General features: G+C 45.1%; 1 protein-coding gene across 1 annotated transcript; it reads right to left on the bottom strand.

Moving 5' to 3' along the window:
- Positions 1 to 364: 364 nt before the first annotated feature.
- Positions 365 to 18253, bottom strand: PTK6 (protein tyrosine kinase 6). Its single transcript, XM_075011341.1, has 8 exons — positions 17991 to 18253; positions 16660 to 16781; positions 14687 to 14850; positions 7670 to 7823; positions 5032 to 5193; positions 2679 to 2860; positions 1433 to 1586; positions 365 to 661 (listed from the first exon to the last, which is right to left on the bottom strand). The coding sequence occupies exons 1-8, from the start codon at positions 18212 to 18214 to the stop codon at positions 474 to 476; spliced, it is 1350 nt and encodes a 449-aa protein (XP_074867442.1). The 5' UTR covers positions 18215 to 18253; the 3' UTR covers positions 365 to 473.
- Between the last annotated feature and the right edge of the window lie 93 nt (positions 18254 to 18346).

Below are 18346 nucleotides of genomic sequence, written 5' to 3'. Positions count from 1 at the left end.
TGCAAAATTGGATACACATTACTGCAAAAGTTCAATCTTACAGAAGACCCTTGCGTGTGTGGGGCAGGCATAATTATACAATTGTCTCATCAGCGGGAAGTCTTGAAATGAATTTGCAAGGTGGACAGAAGGAATATAATGTCTTTTATTTGGAGAAAATCAACCCATCGGTGTTTTGCTTGTGTTTTCTTCAGATTTTGTGTGTGTGAAGTGGTTGATAACGACTGACACGAGTCCCTTGCTTCTGAGATTCATCTTCTGTGGAATCAGCTGTTCTTTAATCACACATCCTTAGTACCTCAGAATCCCTATTCAACAGAAAATGGTCTCAGAAGAGCCAGCAGCTATCCCAGGCTACCTTGTGTGCTTGTTTCAGAGAGACAAAGAGCTATTGGTTTCATACTCCAGAGGTCTTTATAGCAGAAATGTAAGAGGTGAAAAGAGACAGTAAAAGAGAGCTCCTGCTGCAGCTATCACTCTGGCTTCTCGTAGCATGTGAAACTGTGAAGTTTCCCTCTGAGGTTCTGGAAGTCTGGCCTCTGATCTGGACTGAGGTCCCAGCACTTGCGCATGATTGCATAGAGCATGGAGGGACACTTTGGTGGGCAGGACATTTGGAAACCTGTTTGGATTTTTTGGCAAACCTCACTGTTACTCATACCTGCAATTAGAGAAGAAAAACTGTGTTACAAGCACAAGAGCTGTGGGTCTTCAGAACCTCAAGTGCAGCCAGTAACAGCTGGAATCCAGCGGCTTTGATGGGGGACAGCACCAAGGTTCCTTCCTGCAGCCTCTTGGCATCCACTTGGGAAAGTATCTGGATATCAATCACCATACTCAGTTCTGCCCTCTGTTCTGCTCAGGGAAGTCTGTGGGAAATACACTGGTGTAACTGAGGGCACAAAGGAGACTTTAATTTTGCCTTATTCCAGGATGCAGTTTGAAGGAAAATGTGTCTCCAAGCACGGATGCTTGTAACAAGTCTGTCTCATCAACACAGGAGATGAGTGAAATTTTTGGACCTGTATTTTCAGTGAAGAATGCAGATTTGGGAGTGCCAAAATGTACCTTTATGTTAGTTTCATGAAATTGTTTCTGGGGGAAAAATTTTTTCAAAAAATCAAAATATGTTTCATTGAGAAAATTCCAAATGGAATGTATCGATTTTCCCATTTGAAATTACGTTCTGCTTCAAAGTTCCCTTTGCATTAAGCAAATGCTCAAAACCAAAGCCATTTTCTTTCTTGTTCCAGAATAGCCAGTGAATCAAAAACTCTGGTTTTTGAGCATCTCCAGTCACCAGAGCTGCTTGCTGAGGCCTCTAGCTTGGGCTCCAAGCCGAATTTAAAGCAGGTGCTTTCCAGTGAATCCCCCCTACCCACTCAAATTAAACTGAATGGTCAGGAGTTGCTCATAGTGCAAGGCATGGTACCTGGGTATGGAACCTGTCCATGGGTGATAATTTCATATAGAAGGATCCCAAAAGACCATACATCGGACTTGATGGAATAGCGTCCATGGGAAATGGCCTCAGGGGCTGTCCATTTATAGGGGATGTGGTATGAGTAAGACAAGTACACATCATTCTGCAAGAGCAAAGGATTTGTGGTTAAAAGAAAAGGTAGATACAACTTCTCAAAGCAGGGCTCTGCTCCCACCAGCTGTTAAAAATGGGTTTGACCTAAAGGAAACAAATCCAGGATTTTAGAGCAGGAGAGACTTGCTAGTTCCTCTCCAAGGATCAGGCATGACAGCTGCCTGAAAAACAGGGCAAAGCAGAAAGAGAGGAAACATCCTCCCAACAAGCAGGGAACTCCACATTGTCTCCTTCAGCCCACTGTAGCATTCTGTGACTTCCCCATGCTCCCACAACACCACGCAGATCCCATCCTTGCAGTTCTCACTATGTGCTACTGGGCAGGAAGCCCTGACAGCAGAGCTCCACATCCCCTATTGTCTCCATGTCCTGCCCTGCAACTGTTGTTCAGTGCAACTTTGCTGGTTCTGAAGCTCCTGGGCCTTCTGCACCCACAGAAAACACTGAGGGATTTTGCCCTGAGAGATCATTGGTGTATTTGTCATTGATGTTGTTTGGGGTTGAGAAGGATCTGCTGTGGAAAGCTACTTCCATCTACTGATCATTTGAGCCATTCCAGCCAGGCTTATTCCCTCCTCATCTCTTGTCTCCCCTGGAGGGAATGGAATTACTCACATGGGCAAAGACAACCCTGTTTGAGACTGGGTTGCAAAAATCAGGCCCTGAGATAATTTCCTTGCTAATGAGTCAGTTCTTCATAAATTTGTGTGATCAAAGTGAGCCCCACTTGAACATTACTCAGAAGGTAATGTATTCAGAGAGCCGTGGAGTGACTATCTGCAGTTTGCATGGAGGGTAACCATGGTCAGTTTATGGTCCCTGGTTATTAACTAACAGTGGACCTAATCCTAATCATAACCCTATCAGATGTTCACTGAGAGATTCACCAGGGTCCTTCTATCACATTTCCTTTCTTCCCTCTTGCAAACAAACCATGGTTACACGTTCTGTTCATTCCCTCTAGGGCGCCTGGCATTGGCCACTCTCAGAAAACAGGATACTGGGCTAGATGGACCTTTGGTCTGAACTATTATGGTCATTCTTATGTTCTTACTCTCAGCCTGGAATTGATTTACAATACCTTGATAAGCCTGGTCAGGCCAAAGTCACCCACTTTGCAGATGTTGTTTTCCCCAACAAGAATATTTCTCGCAGCTAGATCTCTGTGAACAAAATTCTGAGACTCTAAGTAACACATTCCTTCAGCCACTTGGGATGCCATGTCAACCAGCTCGGTCACTTGCAGATGCTCTCCTTCCGAACCTGATAAGAAGCAAACAAAAGGTCCTTCTGTTATTCTCTAGCTCCCATAGCCATGTGGATCAAAGACAGGAAAATGCCATGGAGGAAGGTGCACCATGGTGAAAAGGCAAAGCAAGATCTTAGCTGGTTGTGGAAGCCTGTATAGAAGTCGCATAGGGGTAAGAGTCTGAGGAGCTATTCCCAAAAATTCAGTTCATGTGTTCAATGTTATTTCAGTCAGAAAGTTCCAGAGAGTTCCAGACTTAGCACATTATCTGTCTCAGACCTCTCCCGTCATCTGATCAAATAGCCTGGTTTTGTATTTGACAAGATGAAGCATGTGAAAAAGAAAGATAGAAAGAAGGGAGGAGAATTCCAAAGGCGAAAACATATCCAACATCCGGAGATTTTAACTTGACATTTTTCAAGTTTTGAAATTCACAACAAAATTTCCAGCTTTGATAAAAACAATAGGCAAATATTGAAAATAATCTGCTTGGTTTTATCATGATTTTTCTTACCAGGGTTTATTTTAACCATTTTTTTCCAAATGGTGTAACAGTATCCAAAGATTGGGCTATCAAAAATATCAGCAATGCATCCTACCCAAACACAATAGGTCTCGTCTTGTCTACACTACCTCTCTACTTAGAAGGGAGGGTGGTAAGCAGGGTGTTGGGAGATTATTAAGGAAGTACTGTGCTGCATATGCAGGATGTCATTAAGCTAAATCTCCCCCGTGGCAACTTCAAAGTGTTAAACTTCGAAGTGCCGGTTCGTGTGCAGGAATAAAAGGACTTCAAAGTTGCCCAGGCAGTTTGAAGAACTGGCGGGTTAGTCATGGCTACATGCGAGCCGGCACTTCAAAGTTTGGCACTTCAAAGTTGCCACGGAGGAGAATTAGCTTAATGAAGTGCTGCATATGCAGTGCAGCGCTTCATTAATAATCTCCCAACGCCCTACTTACCATCCTCCCTTCCAAATAGAGAGGTCGTGTCGACACAGCCTCTGAGAGGTATCCATGTTAGTTTGTATCTTCAGAAACAACAGGCGTCCTGTGGAGCCTTAAAGACTAACATTTATTTGGGCATAAGCTTTCTTAGGTAAATGGCATTTTTATGGTGTCATCCATACCTCTGATTAAGTGTTTCTTTTGCCCATGAAAACTTATGCCCAAATAAACCTGGTAGTCTTTAAGGTGCCACAGGACAGTGGATCTCTTTATGGTACTTTCTTGGTTGACAAAAGTTGACATCATTGAACTTAAGGAGTAAATTCCACCCCTTCTGTTTGTTAAAGCCAATGATAGATGGCTTTAGTATATCCCTGCCACAACTGTCCTGGGCTAAAATTTTCAAAAGCAATCACATCACTTAGGAGCCTAAATTCCTTTTTAAAAGTGACTTAGACCCAGACCCAAATCACACTGGGGATCTATCTGTGTTAGTTATGTTTCTAATTACCCTGGGTGTAGCAGAGGAAATTAAAATCTGGACTTTAGGAGTCCTATGAGAAACTTAGTTAAGACGCTTAAGTGGTTTTAAAAAATGTATGCTGGACCACTTTCTACCTACTTAATCCCAGAACACCGAGGTATCTGTGGTTCCTAATAGACTAGTGCTTCCCAAACTTTTCCATCTCGTGGCACACTTTTAAGATCCCAGCCTTTCCACGGAACACCAAAATTAAACATATATAGCCAATAATATATAGATTGTAATGGTTGCTTTACACATTATTAAAATACCTTTCTTGTAAGAGGAAAAGTAAGCCTCTGCCCCTGTTGTGAAATAAACTTTGCAAACCAAATGCTGTGAAATCAACTTTTCTTATCAAGCCAGTGCTGTGAAATCAAGTCAAGCCAGCCTCAATCGTGTGTGGGGTGCACTGGACTAGACCACCATTTTGAAAATATCTACCTATCATGTTGGAGGGACATGAGATAGCTACTACCTGCAGTACTGCATTTGCCATTGGCTTCACCTACGATTGGATCAGCCACACTTGCTCAAGGGACAGCTCTTTCCTGGAAATCATCCTTTGGTTTTTATGAGCCATCCTCTAGTGCCCTCTTTTTAATCTTTTAAATTTGTATTGGCCCTGAAAGTTATGGCAAGAGAGATTGAAGATCAAACCTCTGTCTCCACTCATCATAGCTTGAAGTCACCTGGGAGCACCACTCCTCTGTTTACCTCGGAGGAAATCTAGTAGGTTTCCTTTGGACATGAGCTCAGTGATGATGTAGACAGGGTCTCCAACAGAAGAGATGGCATACAGGGCAAGGATATGCTTGTGCCTCAGATTCTTCATGATCTGGGTTTCGTTCTTGAACGTGGCTTGGTATGTCAGGTCAGCTGCAAAGGAGCCAAGTAAGAAAAGAAAGGGAAAGGAATGAGGTGCTTTAATAGTGTTCTTTACATTGAATTACCTCTTCCAAGTCCAAGAATCTCAGCTACTGGCAGAAATCTAGGAGATACGGAGACACGGGCATTCACATCTATCGTAAAGCAACACAGAAAATGTCCCACAACACCACTTCATAGATCAGAGATGCAGAATCCTAAAACGGGCCATTTCATAGAACCACTTTCTGGTGTTATTCTTGAGCTGGCATTGTTAATGCTGTTGTCCCTTTCTCGACCCAAGCAGCTACTCAAACTTTTGGGGCCATGAGGATGTTCCAGTTGGAAACAGAAATTGATGGAGTCTGGCATGTTCACTGACGCAAGCTTGCTTATTTACCAGGAAGGAACAAATTCTTGCTTCTCTGAATGTAGAAGGAATCCGGGACAAAAGGAGCAGTATCTTAGCTTGCAGCCCCAATGCGTTTTTGGCCAACACCAGACACAGAAAGCTCCCTTCCTCTTGCTTTTCTGGGGTCGCATCGTGCTCACAGGCCACTTGCCTTTCTTGATTGTTGTCTCAGCCTCTCTTTGTTATGTGTGGTCTTAGGCCATTGGTGGGCAACCTGCAGTCTGGGGGATGTGGCTTACTTGCAGCCCATGGACCCCCTTGGCTGACCCCCACCCCTACATCACTCTTGTGCACTGGGGCTCCTGAGCCCCACAATTTCTAAGCCTCCCCTCTTTCCCAGCCCTTTAGAAACACCACAAATCCCCTGGTTTGCTCTTGTTCCCTCCTTCACCTCCCTCCTAGAGCTCAAACAGCTCATTTGTGGTGTGCCAGCTCGAGAGGGGATGAGCGTGAATCAGTGGATTCACAGTGCTCCTAAAATGCTGGGAGGGTGGAGGAGGTGTACAAAGTGCAGGGCCCCGGTATGTGAGAGGCATGTGGGAGCAGGGGTCAGACAGAGGGTCCACAGGGCTCCAGGTAGAACTGCAGTAGGTGAAGAAGGGCCACTCCTGCAGTCCACTCCCTATTTCTGGTTGCCTTATGCGGTGTCTACTCTGGCCCTTTCAGCGTGAAAGCTTGCGTCATTCGGGGTGTGCAAAAAAAACACTCACCCCCAGGGTGACAAACATTTAGGACTCCAAAGCACCGTTAGAGACCATGCTTTATCTGCAGGAGTCATGCTGCCGGTGATAACGCTACCCCCCGGAATTTGGGATGGGTTTTTTTCAATTGCCAGAAGAGCTCTTTCCCAGCACTCACGTGTGACTACACTGCCCATGTTATAACACTGCAACCCCCACGCTGGAATGTGGGCAGCTTCAATTGCTGTGGGTTCCTCCTTCACGCATGTGCACATACAACCACGAAAAGCCCCTCTGCCCACCCAATTTAAAATTCCTGTGTGGATTCACAACCCCTGCTGGCTTAAGAGGGGTGCTCGTCGCCTGACAGTTGTGTTCATTGACAGGTATGTTCACACTCCATCTGAAAGAGATTTGTGACCCAGGCAGTCACCTGTACCTCTCAGGATCAATATACTGTGACTGGGTGTCAGCTTGGAGCTACACAATGTCAGTGAGTCATTTTGGCAGTTGGACCAACTGGGTCTTCTTATCTCCACCTCAGGCCTACAGAGCCATTGCCCAGCAGGCGCAGAAGAAGGGCTTTTTAATCATGTCCATTCCATGAGTTTAATATGAGCAATAAAGTCTCCCTGTGCTTGTTAAGATGCAAACTAACACACTTAAATCTCTCGATGTGGCTGGGTTTTAACCCAGGATGGCCTTTCTGGAGTGAGAGCAAGCCAGAGGAAGGCCTTTCAGAAAGAAACCCTAGGAACAGCCTGCTTAGAAGAGAGCTGGGGCTTACAGTTTATGTTGTTAAGTACGGGTCTGACCAAGGGTTTTGTTACGAAAGCCAAGAATAAAGGCAAGCCTCTGGAGAGGGAGAGGTTTGCGCTATCACCAGTATTGGTACAAATACTTTGCACTTCTTTACTGCCTTTAAAAATTACAGAAAGTAACAACAACTGATGACTTGCTACCATAGAGGTCTACTGTGATACAATCCTACCCATGCAGCAAGGTATTCTGGGATTTGTAGTTCCCAAAGGCACCCCTCTAATGATGGGCCAGAGAAAAGAATGCTGAAAAATGGAGCAGGAATGTAAATTAACACCATTTCCATCACTTGCTTGTAATAATCTTTTGTTGATGTATAGGAGAGACCCCCTGCCTCAGTGACTGGGGTCTTTGCTGAGGGGAAATCTAGGAAGGAGGCTAAGACAGGCTGTAGGAAGCAGTCCGAGAAAGATCTAGGGAAAGGCCAAAGAAGCAGGCAGAACTCTGGAACTGGGCGAGGGCTCTGGTTGTTGTGTGGGAGAGGGCTCTGTGACAACATCTGTTTGGAAAAATGAAGCTTTGAATTTGGGTTGGAACTGCTGGTTATTGCTACTTTGGACTCTCCATATGCTCTTACCTTTGTGGATTGTTTTAATTGCAACTTTGACCTTGTTTTTCCAATATCCTTCATAGACTTCTCCAAAGTATCCAGCTCCCAGCTTCTTGCCCAGAGTGAATTCTTCTCTGGGTCTTTCCCAGTTATCCCAGTGAGGCAGGGGCTCTTGTTCTTGCTAGATTAAACAACAACAAAACATCTTCATTATGCTTCAGAAAGTCCATTGCGGGAAATAATGGAGATACACGCCTACCATTGATAGTATGGCCAACTGGTGGCTAAAGAACCGGGTATAACACCACAAATGACTGATGCTGGGATGAGGACTTTCTCTGGGAGGGCTGACAGATCGATTGAGCAGCATGATCAAGGTGATCATGTGCCCAGAGAAAGGGTGTTACGTTTACTCTATTCCACTGTGTGGTAGCAAGATTTTCCAGGATACCTGCTCCTCGAACATGTCATTACTATGGAGGAGCTCAGATAGCATGGAGATGTTTGCAGACCACCCTGAGGAAAGTCATGCAAGCACCTAGACAAGAAAGCTGTTTGGAGCGGTGTGGCCCACTTTTATCCATTGACAAAAATGCCATCTTTTCTCCTTCTTTACTTGCTCTTTTCCAAAATGAAAGGCAGGGTCCACATAAACCCTCTTGTCTTGCACCAAGAAAAGGTGAATTTTTTTTTTCTTTAAAAACAAATGAGCCTTCACTATCTGGAGAGCAAAGTTACATCCCAGGCCAAGTGTTTGTCCTCGTTGTAGTCTTTGTGAAATAGGCACAATCAGAAGTGATTTCCCCCCAGGGTGACACCGATGATTTTTTTTTTTGGTCAAATATTAGGTTTTCAACACAAATATCCATGGACTTGTCTGCTGTTGTGAGACGTGTGCACAGGCAGCAGGGAAGGGGTTAATGAATGGTCTATGTAGCAACTGCTATTTCCATTTGAGCGCAAGAGATGCTTCCTTCAGGCAGGGAGATCAAAGCTGTGGTGATGGATCCCCCAGGGGTCAATTGAATGGGTACAGTAAAGACCTTCATCTACATAAGGCTCCAATATTCTACTATGTCACCTGCTAATCTGAGATGCCTTTGTTCCTTCAGGCTCCTTCACCATTTCTTGATGGCTGTGTCTACCTAGAGAGTTTTGTCAACAGAGTCCCGAAAGAACTCTACTTTTGCTTCCACAGAGTTAACCCTCAAAATTTTGAGGCATAACAGGTCTGTATGCAGCGAGGGCTTCCAGTTGCCCAGCAGCCCTGTTTGCAGAGCTGCCATTCTGCTTTGTGTCACCAGAGGGCAGTGCAGTCTGGCAGTTCTCTGTCCACAGAGCCAGTTGTGTGTAGCCGCAATCTGGTAACTGTCGCCCACAGATGCTTCTAGTGTAGCCGTAGCCAATGTTTCTGCATTAATTTGCCAACACAGTCCTGAGACTAACTCCCCTGACTTCAATCTTTTTTTTCCTAAACAAATTTAATTTCTGTAGTAGTTAATATTACAGTATGGGCAATGACTAACATGAGATATATATAGCATTGAAAGAACTAATATAATTTTACTCTAGGGGAAATTCTGCATCAAAACCTAAAAATGTTGTGCCAAAAATGAAAATTTCTGAAAATTATACATATTTAATTTATCAAAATAATGCACAAAATCATGACATTTCAATTATTTTAGTAATATATTTAAACAGTGATACAGAAAAAAGTCACAATAACCAGCCAGCATTTCCTGAACACATGACAGTTATGTTACAAATACCTGGTAACCGATAATTTGCATTCCCTGTTATAATTCTCGATTTTCATTGAAATTCCATTTCAGAACACCAAACAGCAAATTCAAGTAGAATGTCACTTTAAATTGCTCAGACTTTCCCACATGAAACTCAGTCAGGTATGCTAATCATCGTCCTGCATTTCAGTACACGCCAGTATTTTTATTTAAATTATAGTACAAAGAACAAGGAGTCTTTGTGTTTTTCTCACTTACTGATTTTCTTCTTGCGGAAAGGATCAAACTGTACAGTGAAAAACTTAGTTTGCTGCATTTGAGACAGCATTCATGCAATTCCAGGCCAACGTGATGATATTTGGAATCTTCTTTCACCAAAAGCCAAAACACTTGGAGGTCAACAAAAATAGCTTCACTTTGAACAGCTTCAAGCACAAGCTTTCTCTTGTACTGTTTTAGCTCCTGGAGAAAAGCTAGAGGTGTAGGTAAGTATAGCAGTCAGTAGGCTTCCAGTATAGAGTGGTGTTTATGCTACCATCACTTATTTAGACTCTACTGTCCAAGAGATGGAACACTTAGGTGGCCTGCTACGGGCTGAGATTGTGGTTGGGTTGGAAATTGTTGTTACCCACTTCAGGTAAATATGTGTCAGTCATTTGTGTCCCGTCAGGAATTCTACCATCATTCCAGACCTTGCAGTCGAGAAGTTCTCTCACAAGTGGGGTGGGAATATTAGCATCCATTAGTGTCCTCGCTCATGCTGTACAAATCTGAAAGACAGATGTTAGATAAGTCTTGAGTAAGCACCAATGTTTACTATCCACAGAATCCTAGAACACCAGAATTGGAAGGGACCTCGAGAGGTCATCAAGTCTAGTCTCCTGCCCTCTCAGCAGGACCAAGCACTGCCTTGACCAAAGGTCTGCAACCTGTGGCTCGAGAGCCACATGCGACTCTTTAAGGACTTATTTGCGGCTCCTGATGCTATAATTGCAAAGTAAAAATAAACTAAAATAAAAAAATAAAATAAAAAGCTCCTGATTATTTTTGACATCTAAACACCTAAAAGCTCAGCAACGAATAATTCGTGTCTAAATAGCAAATGATATATGATCTCGAAACTTTGGTGAACTTTCCCTTTAACATGGGCAGTGCATTGTGGGATATGATACTGTATCTGTGTTTTGATTGTGTTGCTAATAAAGTCTCGATTTTGAAAAGGAAAAGGAAGCTTGTGGCACTCTTGCTGTGAAGGGCAACAGGTATTTTAAGAAAGAAAACTGAAATTAAATGTGAAGTGAAACTGACAAAGTGAGTTTGGGAGTGAAGGTCAGGAAGGCAGTGGTACAAACACACACATGTAAAGTGTAAGGAAATAGAATATGTGAGAAGTTTGTGAACATCCTGCAGTTAACATGTATCTCGAGTTACAAACCATTGTGTGCGCGCTATTCTTAAAATAGAGGTCACAGAATGCACGGTTTGACGTTATTTCGTAAGGACTGTCTCTAGTCCCATGCATTGCAGCTCTTACATTAGTGAGTTTTTAACCAAATTAAAAAAAATGGCTCTTCTTGCTGTTTTGGTTGCTGACCCCGATCTACACCATCCCTGAGAGATGTCTATCTAACCTGCTCTTAAATATCTCCAGGGATGGAGATTCCATACCTTCCCTGGGTAACTTATTCCAATATTTAATCATCCTGACAGTTAGGAAGTTTTTCCCAATGTCCAACCTAAACCTCCCTTGCTGGAGTTTAAACCCATTGCTGCTTTGTCCTATCTTCAGGGACCAAGGAGAACAATTTTTCTCACTCCTGTTTGTAACACTCTTTAGGTACTTGTAAACCTCTATCATGTCCCCTCTCAGTCTTCTCTTTTCTAAACTAAACAAGCCCAGTTCTTTCAGCTCATAATGTTGTACTATCCATGTAATTGCAGTTTCATACACTTATTCACATTCTATTTACTTCCAAATATCTGGATTTTTAATTTAGATTCATAGGAAATGATCATGTGTAATATTTACCTATTTACTTTAAGCCCCTAATCAAGGAGGCCCAAACTCAAAGGCAAAAGTGCTTTATTAAATTACTATCAATTGTAAACCATCATGCAAAAGTGTAGTGTGTATTAGTGACAAAAAATCTGACCCTGGTCAGCTCTTAAAAACATTTAAAAACAGAACTGTCCATTGAAGATTGCTGAGCAAGCGAAGAGATTCCATCGCTATAGCGATTCCATTGCTGTAGCTCTTCTAAGCTACTTCTCTTTTTTTTCTGTATTATAACATTTTTGGATATTTCCACTCACCTTCACATGTTCTTTCTCTGGCTTGGTTTTGTTTTTGTGCGTACTTGTTTCTGCCTTCTTCCTGTGCTGTATCTTCCTTCAGTTTGTGTAAGGGTTTGTTTTTTTTTGAGGCAAAATGATCAATAAATTACACACCATCAGTCATGATTAAGAACAACATTGCAAGATCCACAAAATAATTCGTTCTCACCTGCCTGTGGGGCTTTCTGGAGGATGAAAAGCTGGTGTAGCCATTTTCAGCGCAGGGAGTGATGGCCATACATATCAAGCACATGAATGACTGTTCCTTTGGTAACTTCATTCCGACTTGGCTGGCTACTTTGGGAAGTTTTGTCTACCCTGACGTTTTATTGGTGACTTGATAAATGTTTTATTTACCTTCACACTCCAGGTATGTTAAGATAGATCCATAGCTGCGATCTAACCCCTTTGTGCCACTGAGGCAGAGGAGAAAAGTGAGCAAGCACAGCGATCTTCCTAGCTGAGGAGTCCCTTCTTGTCATATACAATAAGGCTCCTTTACCAGGCAAGGTAAAGGAGCCTGAAAATGTTTACACTTGCTTTATGATCTGGGGGGATTGATTAAGAACGGAAACAATTCAGTAACAACAATAGGAACATGAGCAACTAAGCAGGCAGACTACCACATTTTCTGCTCTGCTTGAGAGGATATAGCTTGCCTTGCACCTATCTCCAGCAATGTTCCCTAGAACTATTTCCATTCATGTGCAGAATAAATTTTGTTATATGCACCGAGGCATGTGCAGTGTGCACCACCTGCAGAAACACACACTGCCAGCTCTGGGCACTCTGCTAATCAGCTGAGCAGCATCTGAATTGCTTCTAGTGGGCTGCTCAAGTGCACAGCTTATACAAGTAACACTGGCCTCCACACAACCCAAAGCACTGCCTCTTCACACTGGGTATGCCACACTAACGAGCAAGAGGGTAGAGGCTCAGGCGCACACACCCAGCTTCTCCTACCTTGTAGTGACTGATGTCTCCCCACCCAAACCCAGTCCTACACCCCCCACAAAGTAATTTCCATCCCTACTGGTTGGTCCAGAGGTTTTTCTGTGGGCCAGCAAAGAAATCTGCAGAGGACATGAATGCTGTGTGTGCGCAGTGGGGCAGAATTCCCTCAGGAGTATATAATACACATGCAGTCCCTTGATGGCAGTGTTTGATTGATATGAAGGGTGCCTTTCTGGCAGAGGCTGATTTATGTGATCATTCACAGATTTATAAGGCCAGAAGGGATCATTGTGATTAACAAGCATGATCTCCTGGGTCAGACAGGCCACAGGACTTCTTGGAATTAATTTCTGTTTGGACGAGAGCACGTTTTTAGGGCACCCAGCCTGGATTTTAAAATTGCCAGTGATGGAGACTGATAAGGTGTTCCACTGTTTTAAAAATGATGCGTTATTTATAGTCTGAATTTATCTAGCTTCAACCTCCAGCCACTGGCTCTTGTTAGACCTTGGTCTGCTTGTCTAAAGAGCCCGTTCGCAAAGTTTGGTTCCCCATGCAAGTACTTAACAGAGCGCGATCAAGAACTTGTTAACCTTTTCTTCATTAAGCCAAATAGGCGGCATTCCTATAGCAGCGATGGGCAACCACCAATAGCATGTGGGCCACTTGAGTGGCCTTCCTTCATCTGAGTGGGCTGGTGCAGCCTGTGGTCCCCTCAGGCTCCACCTGCAGCCCTGTGGTCTCCCCTCCCCCATGCACTTGAGATCTGCACTTACCTGTTCCTCCTGCTCCCTTCCAGCACTTTTGGAGCAGGAGAATCATCTGATTCCTGGTCCCTCCCTCCTGGAGCTGCAAACAGCTGATTCCCGCCTTCCAGCTCTGGGAAGGAGGGAGCAGAGCTGGGCTGAGTGTGAAATGGATAATTCACACGCTCCAAAAGTGCTGGGGGAGGGGATGGGGAAAAGTAGGAAGTGCAGGCGCCAGTGCCCTGGTGCACAAGAGATGCGTGGAGGAAGGAGGTAGCCAGGGCTCAGCAGGCCCCAGGTGGAGCCCCGGTGGGCTGCACGCCACCACTGTTCTAATTCTACCACTGTAAGGCGCGTTACCCAAATTCTTTACAGCCTCATAGACTTTGTCACTTGGGAACATGGTGACCATCTACGCTGACTTCCTGCCCATCTCAGGTCACAGAATCTCATCCGCCCACTCCTATCATAGACTCCAAACCTCTGACTGAGTGACCAAAGTCCCAAAATCATTGAATTATAGGCCTGGGAAACGTCCCTGAGGGGTCATCTGGTCCAGTCGCCTGCCCTCACAGCAGGAGCAAGCGTTATGGAAGCCACAGTACCTCTCATGGGATGAGTGTGCCAACTCATGTATCGCCTGGCAATCAAAACACTTAAGGCCAGATTGGCAAAGGTATTGAGGCACCTGAAGGTGCAGACAGTTGCCTAAACGAATTAGGCATCTAACGTCTATTGATTTCAATGGGAGTTGGGTTAACCCATTGAACAGCCTTTGAAAAGGCTACTCTATTCTTATCGGCATCTCCAGACACTTAAACCCCTTTGAAATCGGGCCTTAAGTGCACATATGGCATTGACTGCCTGCTGACGGCACCAAAGGGGGTATTATGCTCTTCATGTTTCTGAATTGGAAACTGAGGCACGAGTCAGTTTCAGGATAAGCCCACAGTCAGAGAGTCAGCGACAGAGTCAGGAACAGCCTCTAGAGCTTCTGATTTAAGGCCCCTGGTCTAACTAACAGCTTTTAAGTTCTCCGGTACAGCACAAACCAGAGAGTTTCACCCTGCAACTGAGGCCCTCCAGACTCCTATATAACCTCAGCCATAGAATTTCACTCTGTCACCCCTGTACTGAGCCCATCGGGCCTCCAGGCCTGCATGTCAGCAGACATCAGGCTTTCCCAGCTATACCCTGACTCATTCACCAGCTAACACTGCCACTCCAAGCATCCACCCCGCTGTTCTCAGCTGGTTCAGGATTACCTTCCAGCAGGGGATTGTCAGTTTCAGGCCATGGGAGAGGCTCTTTGCTTTGTAATGCTCCAGGAGGCTGAGCAGATCTGGAAAGGAGAGCGCGGCGTTCAAGTAGAGCTTCCCCTGGGAGTTCCGCCAGATCTTGTAGTGCCTCACAACTGAGTCATCCCGAACTGTGAAATCAAGGAAGAGAAGGAGCACACAATATAAAACACTCATTAAATGTCTTGCCACCTTCCCTTTCCAGTAACTGACAATAGCCCAGGTGGCCATATGTCATTATTCACGTGTCCACCACTGCTGGGGGGCAGGTGTGGATTTTATACAGGGTCAGCCTTTCACCTACACCTGGGTTTCAGAATCAAATGCGGTATTCCCTAAGTAAAAACACCAAGCTGCTTTAGCTTAAGAGGTGCTGAAAAATCTGAGGCTCTCATTCATTCCAGAATGGTGGGTGTTCAGCCCCTTTGAAAATAAGGCCCTGGGTGCAGTGACAATTGTAAACCCTGGAGACAGATGACACGTCTAATTTAAAGTCTCTATAAAGCATCATGCTCACCCTATGAACTGAAATAAACAAAATATGTAACTAACTGGACTGCACGCTCGTGGTGACTAGCAATGCATTCTGGAACTTTAGTATAGGTTGAACTGCTCTTGTCCGGCACCTTTGGGACCTGACTGCTGCTGGACGAGAGAATTTGCTGAACCATGGGAGGTCAATATTGTCTAGTACATTACCAACCTTTCCACCGCTCACTGGGCCCTTAGAAGACAGTTAGGGGTAAATTACAGCTAAATAGCAGCACAGAACACTGAGAGCCAGGGCTGCTAGTGGTAAACAAACTTTATGGGACCAGGGGAAACTTGGCCACACCCACGATAAGAGGTCCTCCAGCTAACTAAAGTCACACTGGATTACAGATACTGTTGGATGAGAAAAATCCAGATTAGAGAGGTTCAACCTGTATATCAGTTCCTTCAAACATTGCCAAAACTTCTTGGGAATAACCCAGGGTCCTCTTATCTTGTGTTTCTAATACTTACTCTTTGCTGCACACTGACCCAGTGCATTCCTCTCTTAGACACATAACCTCCTACAAGACTTCCTGGAACTCACAAGCCCAAGTTTCAGCTGAAACTGCATTTTTTTTTATTGTTTAAGTACATGTTTACATTTAAGGCTCTGACCTTAACTTAAATCACCTAGCACTGGCAAACAGATGAGTTATTGTTGTTCTGTTTCCTGGTAGGTATTGTTCAGATGGTTCATGAAGTAGCAGAATAACCACGGTAACTGCAAGCTGCAAACTTTACAACTGTCCTGCTGTAACGGCGACACTTGAAATCATTCTTTCTAGCAGCCGTCCTGTTGGATTTGAGTTTTCAGTGTTTGGATCTCAGTCAGTTGGATCAAAGGAATAACTTTCATTGTGTTTGAGCTGGGATGGAGCAGGAGATAAGTATGTGATTTCTGAACCATGAAGTGGAGAGTGGTCACGTATGGATTTGCAAAGAGGCATCCCAGCTTGCTAAGTGCATTTCTGTCTCAAACGTTTGCACCTACCAAGATCACTGTATGTGACAGAAATGTCTGGACAGAGAGATATTGTGTATTTTCAGCAACGCTTTGTTAATGGTCAGTGTCACCAGTTCCCTGAAGTTGCTAACTAATAAATTTCCCCACTGCTTTATTAATAGCAACAAGGGAGTGGAAAACAACTTTTTTTTTTTTTTTTTTTTTTTAAAAGAAACTTAAAAAGCAATCAAGACATTCCATTGACTGTCTGGGCACTCTGTCCAAAAGAGGAGGGCTCTTCCAATTCAGCCAATTCAAAAAAAACGATCATGTCTCTTTAGCATGGCTGGCTCCTGTGAAGTTACTAAATGGTCCAGAAACTGTAATTCCATATTCGGATGACCAAGCAGAAAGGCCTGTGTTTTGTTACAGAGGGTCAGAAGGAGGGAGAGAATAGACTGACCTGAAAGCACATATTCAGCTTCGTTTTTCTCACTGATGCGGATTAGAAAGGCCCCTCTCTTGTTCTTTCCTGACAGCAGCCTGTGTAAGCTCTCGGACCGGGACATTGGCCCAAAAAACCAGCTGGAGGAAGAGAGCAAACAAACTTGCCTTGAGATGGTGTTTCCACATCAGTACTCCTGCCGGGGGGGAGGAATCTTGGCATCAGCCTACCAAGTTCTACTTTAACACCCCAGATCTCAAGACACTGGTTCGGTGGACAAGTCTTGCCTGTGCTCCATCAATACACCCTCGAGCTAAGGAAGGTTCAATCTCATTTGGGATCTATGATTTCTTTTGAGGTCGCAGCTCCCTGGATGTAAATTGATGCACGAGGCTTCGCAGCCGGGAGGCTGCCAGTGGAGTGTCTCCCCATGCTGACTTATCTATTGGCCAGTCATTTTCAGCACAGCTCCACTCGCTCACCACTGGGGTTTGGGCTCTACTAGTCACAGAGCCCCACTGGCCCCATTGACCCTATGGGGTGGGTTTGCTTTACAAGTCAGTTCAGATACAGAAGCTGATTAACACACAGCATCAGCCAGTTGTGGGGTCGGGGGCTTGATGTCCCCTCCCCCTTTTCATAACACCTTTACTGTCTCTCTGGGACTCACGGCCAGAGTGAGGGGGCAAGATCCCCAGGCCCCTGGGCCTGCTTGGTACCATAGGAGTGAGGCAAAACGGCCGTAATGAAACGGCTTGGCCTGAAGTTATGCCTGCTCTGTGCCACTGGCATGGCTCAAAGGCAGCCAGCGCATGCTGGTGACCCAGGCCCTCCCAACTTCGCCTTCCAGGGGCCATCTTTGCCATCCACTGAGGGGCATCTGGGCAGGGCTCCCTCTGGTTTTCGTCCATCTGTGGACTGAATAATTTTTTTCTGCGCACCAAGGCACGTGCGGCGGTGCACCGCCACTAGAAATGCACGCTGCCCACTGTGGGCGCTCTGCTAATCAGCTGGGCAGCACCTGCATCTCTCCTGGGCAGCCGCCCAAATGCTCAGCTCACAGGGAACACTGCCTATGGGTGTCAGGCCAAGGCTCTCTTGGGCCTTGCCCTGAGGGCTGGTGCCCAGCTGCCCTGGATGAGCAGGTGTTTCGTAGCAGCCTAAACCTCCATACAAGGGCTGTAGATTCCTATGCAGGAATGGGTCACTTTATATGACTCAGGCTATGAGGTGGACACCAACCTGATTGGCTTAGCTAAACTGCCATCTGGTGAACGAATGCAAAACCCTCTTATCTTCCAGCATTAAACAGTGGCTGAGACTCCTCACCCCAGCCAGGTTTTACTTACGGTTCTGCCTCCATTGTCGCCTGCTCCGCTAAGTAATTGTAAGGCACATAGCCTTCTGCGAGGACCTTGTTAGAGCCATCCACTTTCTTGGCCCACCACCATTCTCCTTCTTGCCTGATGACCTGGAAGAGGTCTCCTGCCTGGAAGCTGACTTCTGTCTGTGTCCTGGCATCAAAGTCCCAGAGGCTGGTGTACAGAGGCCTGGCGCCTAGCCGGGAATTCATGCTGCTGCAGGGAGGAGCTGGGTGGTGGCAGGAGTTAGGTCTCCCGGCAGCAGAGCCAGTGTAAATGAGGGTCTAATTTTTTCCAGCCATGAGCTGTTAAACAGCTGTGCCCAGCCACCCTGGGAAGCTTGT

Source organism: Carettochelys insculpta, chromosome 17 (genome assembly GCF_033958435.1).
Source record: "Carettochelys insculpta isolate YL-2023 chromosome 17, ASM3395843v1, whole genome shotgun sequence".
NCBI classification, from domain to species: domain Eukaryota; kingdom Metazoa; phylum Chordata; order Testudines; family Carettochelyidae; genus Carettochelys; species Carettochelys insculpta.
The sequence above is the reverse complement of the archived record's forward strand: the minus strand, read 5'-3'. Positions and strand labels throughout refer to the sequence as shown.